The sequence below is a fragment of the Tachysurus vachellii genome, chromosome 11 (assembly GCF_030014155.1).
Source record: "Tachysurus vachellii isolate PV-2020 chromosome 11, HZAU_Pvac_v1, whole genome shotgun sequence".
NCBI lineage: Eukaryota > Metazoa > Chordata > Actinopteri > Siluriformes > Bagridae > Tachysurus > Tachysurus vachellii.
In genome coordinates, this window is record NC_083470.1 from 26,150,091 (window position 1) to 26,161,426 (window position 11,336).

An 11,336-nucleotide genomic window follows, 5' to 3' on the forward strand; every position below is an offset into this window, starting at 1 on the left:
ATTCACTGCATGTTACAAATAAAATGGTTTATATAAATAAAAAACATCTGATCTACACTAGGGGGGCACGGTGGCTTAGTGGTTAGCACGTTCGCCTCACACCTCCAGGGTCGGGGTTCGATTCTCACCTCCGTCTTGTGTGTGTGGAGTTTGCATGTTCTCCCCGTGCCTCGGGGGTTTCCTCCGGGTACTCCGGTTTCCTCCACCGGTCCAAAGACATGCATGGTAGGTTGATTGGCATCTCTGGAAAATTGTCCCTAGGGTGTGAGTGCGTGAGTGAATGAGAGTGTGTGTGTGTGCCCTGTGATGGGTTGGCACTCCGTCCAGGGTGTATCCTGCCTTGATGCCCGATGACGCCTGAGATAGGCACAGGCTCCCCGTGACCCGAGGTAGTTCAGATAAGCGGTAGAAGATGAATGAATGAATGAATGTAAATGTACAGACTTTATAAACGGTCCCTAACTGACTTCATTATCAAACACTAAGCTAACTTTATCTCAGTGAACTGACTCAAATAAGGAGCTTTATTTTTACTTTCTTTTCTTTTTTCTTTCTTTTCTTTTCTTTTCTTTTTTTGCATCGTCATCATTACTTTCCCCAGAATAAACTTCCTCCCAAGATTCTCTTTAAACTGAACAGATATTTTTAGCACTTAATAGTTTGCTGTGTGGTTCGTTTCTGCAGAATAAAAGGCCTTAAGTTAAACGTCCTGCTTTATATTCACCTGTTCACCCATTTGTTCTCTTTAGTGGTGTTTAAACTCTTTCTCCACTAATATCCTCAAATCCTAACAGAATGCAGATCATCAGCAATGTTGTAGAGTTTATTTGATGTTCTGCTGTATGATCGTCTACATAATGTCCTGTAAAATGACCCATTATAGAGGTTTATTATTAATTATTTCTTATTGGCTCTACAAATGAACATGAATGATGATTTAAAGGATGTTTAAGTCTGTATATTATTTATCCTTTATACAGACAAGATGCCTACAATTTTATATATTTGTGTCATTAAGAGCCAATAATAATAAATGTATGAAGTTATTTTCCCTCATTAGAAGGATATAAGAGCAGATGAACAGTTTCTGAGCTCCTTTTTCCTGAATATTATTTTATAACAGAATTCAGTGAGATACAGAAAATGTTTGGTTCATATTTTAATATAAACTTAATAAAAAATAAATCTTCCCTGTTTCTGGGACAGAACATTACTTGGTTGTTGAACACAGGTGGTAAAAGGTGTGTATTTGTGTATATAATTGTGTATATAATTGTGTATATAATTGTGTATATATTTGTGTATATAATTGTGTATATAATTGTGTATATATTTGTGTATATAATTGTGTATATATCTCTGCATACTGGTTAGACATATTTTGATAACTCTAGGTAAAGCTGCTACTATAGAAATCATGCAGAATATTTTAAGATACATTGTGGAGAAACAGGCTGCTGTTGAAATATTTACTGCAGTGTTAATGAATGCTGTTCCATTTTAACGTGTTGTTCTCATACATGACCACTAGGTGGCACACTGTAGACCTGTTTAGCGCTTTTCTGTACAAACTGCGAGTTTCTCATCTTTTAATCTCAAACCTTGTGTTATTAATGACACCAGAACATATAACGTGTTTAACGTGTCAGAGATCAATGCAGTGATTTATATAAACTGTTGGAATAAAATGGATAAGAACCATTTATTAGTAGGAGGAAGAGGAGCTTTAGATGAAGAGATTACAGAAATAAACCATCTGGAGTTTCACATCAATAGCAGAAACCTCTGATTCTAAACAAACAAACAAACAAACAAACAAACAAACAAACAAACAAACAAACAAACAAATAAATACATTTTTTAATCGTGTTGTTCTCATACATGACCACTAGGTGGCACACTGCAGACCTGCTTAGCGCTTTTCTGTACATACTGCGAGTTTCTCATCTTTTAATTTGCAAACCTTGTGTTATTAATGACACATTAATGTGTGTGTCTGTGTGTGTGTGTGTGTGTGTGCGTGCGACTGAGTTTCTCATCTTTTAATCTGCAAACCTCTGATTATAAACAAACAAACAAACAAACAAATAAATAAATAAAGTAATTTATTTATAGTGTGTGTGTGTGTGTGTGTGTGTGTGTGTGCATTTTGCATGTATTTCAAAGAGGTTAAAAAATAAATATTCTGTAATTAGACAGAACTGATTATGTAATTTGATAAAAAAAATATTGAGCTTTATTTACTTCTCATGTTATACTTCTGATACTGATTCTGTGTAGAGCTGCAGTTTGTCACAACTTCTGTAATTCACTGCGTTTAGTAACCACTAGGTGGCAGTATATACATATAAACCTCTGTGTGTGTGTGTGTGTGTGTGTGTGTGTGTGTGTGTGTGTGTGTGTGTGTGTGTGTGTGTGTGTGTGTGAAAGTGTGAGTGTTTACGTGTGTGTTTACGTGTGTGTGTACGTGTGTGTGTGTGTGTGTGTGTGTGTGTGTGTGTGTGTGAAAGTGTGAGTGTTTACGTGTGTGTTTACGTGTGTGTGTGCGTGTGTGTGTGTGTGTGTGTGTGTGTGTGTGTGTGTGTGTGTGTGTGAAAGTGTGAGTGTTTACGTGTGTGTTTACGTGTGTGTGTACGTGTGTGTGTGTCTGTGTGTGTCTGTGTGTGTGCAGTAACCTGCTTTAATAGCTGTGTGTTTTATTACATCACTGAATTAAGCTTTGACCTGAAGAGAAATAAAAGAATTGATAATTAAATGATGTTATGGAGATAAAATAAAGGTTTGTTTATGTTTCTTTCTTGTTACTACGTCACACACACATCTCTTACCTGGAGGTCAGGGGTCAGTCTCCTGAGGCTCAGGTTTCCTTTGTCCATCTTCTCAACATGCTGTTTAAAACACACTCGACCTTTTCTTTGTCATAATGTGTGGATGTGGACTTTGTCTTATTCACATACTGTCCACTTTAATAGGAACACCTTGGGCCTTGTTATTAGGATGATCTTTTCTAACCAGTCTGACCACGAATGACCTCTGACCTCTAGAGTCTCCTGGAGCTGATCCACAGTTTATATTGTTTTTAAAGTGCTGAGTTACTGTACACACTTTTATATGGTGTTAATAATGTCATTTAGATTTTAAATTACATTTTCTGTCAAGCTGTCAATAGACAAGATGGATTATTTTCTGGAAATCCTACAAAGTGACCTGAACACTGATAACACACAAAGAGAACCCAAACAATGAGGAAGTTCAGTGTTGGAAAAGTTTTTCTTCTGTATATAATGGACCTGCGCGGTAAACTGGATCTGGTTAATCAGGTTCTGAAGAACTTCCCCGAGCTCCACCATGAGCACAAACACACACACACATAAAACACACACACACACAGCATGCCAACATCTCGTGGCTTCCTGCAGGAATGAGGAACTTAACATTCACACGTTCCCCTAAAACTTTATAGATGAATTAGAATTTTATGTTGCACGTCTAGGGAGCGACGGAGATCCAGGTCACCTGAGCAGCTTTGTTTCTTCTTTCAAAAGAGAAGTAGATTTGTTCCTTTATAGAACCGATATAACCAATTAAACCCCCTTTAAAAATTAGAAACCACAACATTTCCTCTTTTAATGTTCCACTGGACTTTTTAAAACGTCATGCCGTGTGTTCAGATGTTAGAATATTTATTAGGTGATCTTCAGGTGAACATCTGATCGTTTGAGGTCTCCATCAGCTTGGGGTCAGTCTGTAGCTGGAAGCATTGTGTTAATACGTGAAAAGTATAAAAAACGATAAAAGTATAACATACTTCTGGGAAAAGTGTAAATTCTTGTAAGAAAATGATAATAAATGAGATAAAATATAACGAGATGCTTTTTTCATACTAAACAAAGCCCCTCTGTCCATATCAGGTGTCTCTGAGGCTTCATGCCTATAATCAGCTTAAATAAAGTGATTGTACAAACATTTGTGATCGATGTTCATGACTAAAGTTCCAAGCGTACACAACAACCACGACGCCAAACTGTGGCTTTAGTTTTGAAACGCCAGTAAAAAGTAAACGAAACCATAACAACCACCAGACTGGAAAGTCCCTGATGTTTAATCCAACTTCATCGTGAGAGCCAATCACAATGGGGGAATATTGTTACATCATCAGTATCTGGAGAAAGTGATTTGGAAAGATCTGGCAAGAAACACAATGATGATGCAGGATCAATACGAGAGATAATGAATAAATCCAATAATAAATATTACAGTTTCCTCATAAAAGTTTTGGAACAGAAAACCAAGTTGATTGTTTTTGCTGCAGACTGAAGACATCTGAGTTTAGGGTCAAAACACGAATATGACGAGAGTTTGGAATTCCAGACTTTATTTTCTTTTATTAATATGAAGAGGTGTTTAACGACATAAACTCGAGCACACATGGTTTCAAAAGTATTGGGACATTGTGACTGACACTCAGGTGTTTCTTGACACTCAGGTGCTCCGAACATCAGCTCTTGGTTTTATCCTCCAGTTTACCTGTGAAAGTGTTAAAAAGAACAAACCAACATGAAGATTAATCATTAATATTGGTGTAAATCTAGAACAAAAATGTAAATACCACAAGATACAAATCACTCCATCAGTAAGAATCAGGAGACCAGATTAGAATTCACAAAGAAATACAGAGAAAGTTATGAAACTAAGATGAACCTCTAATAATGTGATGGAAAGACCAAAGTGTGGAGAAAGAAAGGATCTGCTCATGATCCAAAACCCACAGTCTGATCTGTGAAGCACGGTGGTGGTAGTGTCATGTCATCGGCTCGCATGGCTGCTTCTGGAACGTTCTCACTAATCTTTATTAATGATGAAGCTCATGATGATGGCAGCAGAATGAGTTCAGAAATCTTCAGGATCATTTTGTCTGGCAACATTTACTCATACAGAGAAATGCATCTAAATTAATCAGGAGGAACTTCGTCATGTAGCGAGACGATGATCCAAAACAAGCTGACACTCAACACAGGACTTCATCAGGGGGAAAGTGGAAGGTTTTAGACTGGACAAGTCAATCAGCAGACCTGAACCCAACTGAGCAGCATTTCAGCTCCTGAAGAAGAGACTGAATGTAGAAACTCCAACACAACAACTGAAAGAAGCTGAAAGGTCTTCCTATGAAAAGGGAGACTAGAGTTTTTTTTAGTTTTGTTAGTATTTTTGAGAGAAACGAGTTAACATTAATGTGTATTTCTGATTTATATTATATTATAATCTGCACTCTGTAGATATTGTTTGCAGACACTGACTGTGACACTTAAAAATCTCCATGTTACCTGTGAACTGAGCTTCATATCTCTGCTGGACTCCACAAATAATCAGTTTATTAATATTTTAATAGCATGGCATTTCTGAAGCTTCTGGATGGATGGATGGATGAATGGATGGATGGAAGGAAGGATGGATGGAGATTCCATATTGTTTACTGTTGATGAACTCAGTTTTCAGCCTCAGCACAGATTCTCAGATTGAGGTCTGAGTTATTCAGAAGGTGAAGCTCCACCTTACTGTCACTTCAGACTGGAGCAGGTTTTCTTTAAGGATCATCCTGAATGTAGCACCTTCCATCTCACCATCAACCCTGATCAGAAAACATCTCATTATAAGAAGAAAACATCTCATAAGTACAAGAAATCATTTTGTGATCTGATGCTTTCTCATACTGACAAGATGCTGATTATTTTCTTGTTGCCTGAAAACAAAATGCTGCTGTTGTGTTTCTGATCTCTGTAATAATTTAATATCACAAACAGCTTAAATAAAGTGATAACACAACCGTAATGATGCCAAACTGTGGCTCTAGTTTTGAAACACTGGCAAAAACTAACCGAAACCACAACAAACAAGTCAGCCTGGAAAGTCCCGGTCACTGAAGTGAACCTTCACTGTGTGAGCCAATCATAAGAGAGGAAAATTATTACATCATCAGTGTCTGGGGAAAAACAATTTAGAAAGATCTGGATGAAAAAGGATCAACCTGTCGTATAGAGAGTTCTGTAAGGAAGCTCTTTTTATCAATATAGTTAATTAATATGATAATAATAATAATAATAATAATAATAATAATAATAATAATAATAATAATAATAATAATAATAATAATAATAGAGTACAGTGTGATACTGATGACCTGATAACACACTACACACAGAAACAAAACAACACTACACACACATTCATCTACAGGACACCAGAAATCACTCAACTCATTTGTCTGTGCACTTTTACTTAAATGTTTTGTTATAGGTACAGAGGTACATTGTCAAGCATAAGTATTGACCCCCCTGAACTGCTCCAAATTTTGTTGTATTTCACTGTTTGGTGTAAATAATATGTCTAATATTTAAAAAAAACTAAATCACTTCAGATCCATTCTTCTTGTCCTCAAGCCTGAGCAGTTTCCCAGCTGATAAAACACAACCCCAAAACATGACACTACCTCCACCATGGGGCAGTAATAACTCAAGTGGTTCTGAGTAAGTAAGGTTTCTGCTCCAGGGCTCTGCCCCTGAGCTCTGACCCCAACTTCTTCATATACACTGTGTTAGTGTCACACATATACACTGTGTTAGTGTTACACATATACACTGTGTTAGTGTCACACATATACACTGTGTTAGTGTTACACATATACACTGTGTTAGTGTCACACATATACACTGTGTTAATGTCACACATATACACCGTGTTAGTGTCACACATATACACTGTGTTAGTGTCACACATATACACTGTGTTAGTGTCACACATATACACCGTGTTAGTGTCACACATATACACTATGTTAGTGTCACACATATACACTGTGTTAGTGTCACACATATACACTGTGTTAGTGTCACACATATACACTGTGTTAGTGTCACACATATACGCTGTGTTAGTGTCACACATATACACTGTGTTAGTGTCACACATATACGCTGTGTTAGTGTCACACATATACACTGTGTTAGTGTCACACATATACACTGTGTTAGTGTCACACATATACACTGTGTTAGTGTCACACATATACACTGTGTTAGTGTCACACATATACACTGTGTTAGTGTCACACATATACACTGTGTTAGTGTCACACATATACACCGTGTTAGTGTCACACATATACGCTGTGTTAGTGTCACACATATACGCTGTGTTAGTGTCACACATATACACTGTGTTAGTGTCACACATATACACTGTGTTAGTGTCACACATATACACTGTGTTAGTGTCACACATATACACTGTGTTAGTGTCACACATATACACTGTGTTAGTGTCACACATATACACTGTGTTAGTGTCACACATATACACCGTGTTAGTGTCACACATAATCACCGTGTTAGTGTCACACATATACGCTGTGTTAGTGTCACACATATACACCGTGTTAGTGTCACACATATACACCGTGTTAGTGTCACACGTATACACTGTGTTAGTGTCACACGTATACACTGTGTTAGTGTTACACATATACACTGTGTTAGTGTCACACATATACACTGTGTTAGTGTCACACATATACACTGTGTTAGTGTCACACATATACACCGTGTTAGTGTCACACATAATCACCGTGTTAGTGTTACACATCTATCCTATAGTTTCCCAGAGATCTGTTATATATGTGTTAACTTACCTACTTTAATGTAAATATCACATGAGAACGTTATCATTTTTATAATGTTAACATGGCATCAGGTTACTGTACGTTAGTGCTGTATGTTAGATGAATATTTGAGCTCATATGTCATAGAGCTATGAGTCAGAATCCTATATGAGTAAATACATCTTCAGTGCATTTTATAATTGTTATTAAAAACATGACAGTAACCACAGCAGCTAGAGGAATAATTTATAATCCTGTATTTGTGTTTTTACAGTAAATGATTAAACAGATTATATAACGAGTGTATAAAGATTAGTGCTCACTGAACACTGCACAGTTAGTCATTTCATTAATTCTATAATTCTAGTGCAGATGCTTTTGAACACCATAAAAGGCCATTAAACACGTCTGATTAATTCCATTGTAAATATTATCAATTTCTTTGGTATTGAAAAAAACTGAAAGATCAAAATTTGATGTGATTAATACTATAAGATTTAACCACAAATGATGTGAACCTCAGCTGAACTCCATGTTAACTGCTGAACACTAGAAAAGTGTTAATAGCTTTTATTTATTATTTTACTTACAGTCTTTATCATGTGATAGAACACTGTGAAGAAGGTGATTAAAAACATTTAGTTTAATAAAGACTGAGACAAGTGAAGCAGTTTGAATCACTGTGATGAATTTAATTCAAAGCAGTTTTATAATCCAGTCGGTGTGAATTTTATCATCTGAAATAAAAACAGGATTTCTGTTTGCAGAAAAGAAAAAACACTTTCTATATAAAAATGAACAGAAAACATTGATCTCGATACGATGCTGAAGAAAGAAAATGTAGGAATTCTGTATAAAGAAAATTAAAAGAATTATCTTCAGCTTTAACAGATGTACAAACATGTCACTGATCTGACTGATTCCTTACAGCACATTGTTTGTTTAATATAAAACACAGATAAAGTCCACAGTGAAGATTTCAGATTCAGACTGTCACAGATCTGTTCAATCAAAACCCAACATTAACATCAAGGAAATGTTCCAGAAATAGAATGAAAAATAAAAGATTATTCCTTTTAAAGTGTCATAAATCCGGAGGCCTGTGGAATAAAAAAAATAAATAAATAAATTCATTTGTTTTAGTTTGAGTCTGATGACTGTAATAAATACCTGATTATTTTATTCTGGTCAAATTCTTTTTTACATAGTACCACATAAACAGACATATTAAACATGGTAATGTCCAATAATGTCTTATAAACAACTTCATTATGCAGACGAATATTAATAATAATAAATGTGATGTGAGTTATAGGTTCATTATAATCCAGGAAGTGAATCACTCACTGTAAACATACACCATGTACAGAATAGAATTTTTATTGTAATTGTTTACACATGATTTATATATTAGCATAAAAGTCCCAGAATTAATAACAAGTTTAAGGGGATGATCATAAAATGTCCAAATAATAATAATAATAATAATAATAATAATAATAATAATAATAATAATAATAATAATATAAAATTCTAATACTACACTACAAATAAATTAATAAATCACTAATGACTTTTAATGTACTAATGAATAAAAATTGTTTGGTGAAGAAATCAATGAAAGAACATATTAGAGCTTTTAGGCATTATTAGATTTGTTACATCAGACTCTCTACATCAGACTCTGATCTTCACCTTAATAAGGTCCTGAGGATTTCTTCTTGTAGTAGATGAATCCTGCAGCTGAAATCACGACCCCCAGCACCAGCCCTGATGCTCCGATAGCAATCTTACTCTTATCAGGCGCAGAAATAGACGGGTCTGTGAGGTGGAACAATCAGAACAGAGAATATCATTAAAACAGGAATAATAAATGATCTCAACCTCTACATTTTATTTAATGTGATGAGACTCACCCCATTTATAGCTCATGGGTTTTTTGAAGCTGGCGTGTTCCACCACACAGGAGATCTCCTCTCCAGACTCAGGTGTGTACTCCAGGTGTGAGTGGATCTGATAGTACCAGTCTCCATCAGCCATCTCCTCAGTGGACGTCTGACCTCCTTCAACCTCCTTACCGTTCCTCAGCCAGGTCACTTTGATGATCTTTGGGTAAAAGTTGTAAGCGCTGCACATCAACACAGCAGGATGAGAGCCGTCTGGTTTCTTCACCAACTTCACTTCAACCTGCGGCTGAACTGCAGAAATAAACCACAGCACCACAGATATAACGTTGTTCTGTGTTAAAACAAATGATTTAATATTTCACATCATGTAATTATAATTATAACTGTAATCAGTCTTTAATAAAAATAAATCACATGTCTTACCTGACTTATCAAGTATAGCTGTGTAGAAGATCTCTGCATTGTGTTTACAGAAGTTATCCACTTCAGCTCGTGTACCTTGCAGAAAGGCTGTATCATTGTTCCATCTCTCTGCATTATAAATCCCATGCTGAGTGTAGCCCTGAAACTTTCCCACTGTACTGTTAAACCATATGTACCGAACCTTGTTGAAAATGTAAGAATCGATGTAAACCATGTCACCTAAATCTCTGGAGCTGTAAATACACTGACCTCGCCTCTCTTCATAATATCCATCTGAAACAGTAAAATAAACACAACACACACGTCAGTTATTTATTCTACTGTTCATTTACACTTCAGTCAGTAAACTCAGATTAATCTACACATTTTATTTGATTTAATTTCTCTGTTGTTAATGAAACAATAATTCAGTATTACAGAATAAATAAACCTACGTGTTGAGTCTAACATGGAGAATAATTCCACCAGGAGACAAATCCACAGCTTCATCATGATCTGTGATAGAAGTGTGACAGATCAGTGTGTGTTCTGTGTACAAACTCCTACAGACTTATTAAAGTGACCAATCACATGCTGCAGAGACACAGTGTCATCAGTTACCAGGTCACACAGCACACTGATTTAAAGCTTAACATCCTGTTTAATGCGTTAAAAAGAAATTACTAAGTGAGCTACTGATATTTCCTGATGTGTTACATACAGATAGATTTGTATAATGTTTTAGTTTATTTTCTTTACTGACAGCAGCAGAATAATAAAAGTTTGTGTTATTATCTCATAATATAATAAATTAAACTTTAGATATAATGTGTAAACTTTTTCAAATCATTTTTGACAAAAAATAAAGAAAAAGCATGTTTAACATTTTATTCACATCTTAAATGGTGAAAATGAGCTTCCATTTATAAATGTTGTGTTAATGATAATTCAGAATAAAATAATTAGCATTGGAGAATTTGTAACATTAAATGTAATGATTGTGTTGCTCAATTTATCTAATTTACATACATATAATAATCATGTTTATATTATAGAGATTACGTTTTGGTTGTTTTTATGTAACATTAATAAAATGACTAGGTTTTAGAGTTTGCTTCATAATTGATGTCTCTCATAAACACTCTGACTCTGACCTGCCATCAGTACGATCACACACACACATCTTAGTGTTAGTCAAGTACATTAATAGCTGTATTTATAAATCATTTTTAATTTGTTTAGATTTTATTATCATAAGATATTTTCAATATCTTTATTTAGTGTGTGTGTTTGTGCGTGTGTGTGTGTTTATGTTTGTGTGTGTGTGTCTCTGTGTATGTTTGTGTTTGTGTCTGTGTATATTTGTGTGTGTG

At 35.3% G+C, this 11,336-nt stretch overlaps 1 protein-coding gene across 2 annotated transcripts; it reads right to left on the reverse strand.

The window, feature by feature from the left end:
* Positions 1-8,325: 8,325 nt before the first annotated feature.
* On the reverse strand, positions 8,326-10,524 carry LOC132854021 (H-2 class II histocompatibility antigen, E-S beta chain-like). 2 transcript variants are annotated; one of them, XR_009649217.1, is made up of 6 exons: positions 10,419-10,524; positions 9,985-10,257; positions 9,571-9,852; positions 9,350-9,475; positions 8,694-8,754; positions 8,326-8,638 (listed from the first exon to the last, which is right to left on the reverse strand). XR_009649217.1 is itself a non-coding variant. In XM_060882136.1 (5 exons), the coding sequence occupies exons 1-4, from the start codon at positions 10,474-10,476 to the stop codon at positions 9,351-9,353; spliced, it is 738 nt and encodes a 245-aa protein (XP_060738119.1). In that variant the 5' UTR covers positions 10,477-10,524; the 3' UTR covers positions 8,326-8,754; position 9,350. The 2 variants fall into 2 exon arrangements, 1 of the variants encoding a protein (XP_060738119.1); XM_060882136.1 differs by having other exon boundaries at positions 8,326-8,754.
* Positions 10,525-11,336: the final 812 nt, after the last annotated feature.

Bases quoted from the DNA above. Each gene is read 5' to 3' on its own strand.
- LOC132854021 (XM_060882136.1), bottom strand. From the start codon at position 10,476: ATGATGAAGCTGTGGATTTGTCTCCTGGTGGAATTATTCTCCATGTTA. The intron at 10,258-10,418 runs GTAGGTTTATTT...TTACTGTTTCAG, and splicing joins CTCCATGTTAGACTCAACAC to ATGGATATTATGAAGAGAGG. The intron at 9,853-9,984 runs GTAAGACATGTG...TTATTTCTGCAG, and splicing joins AGCTATACTTGATAAGTCAG to TTCAGCCGCAGGTTGAAGTG.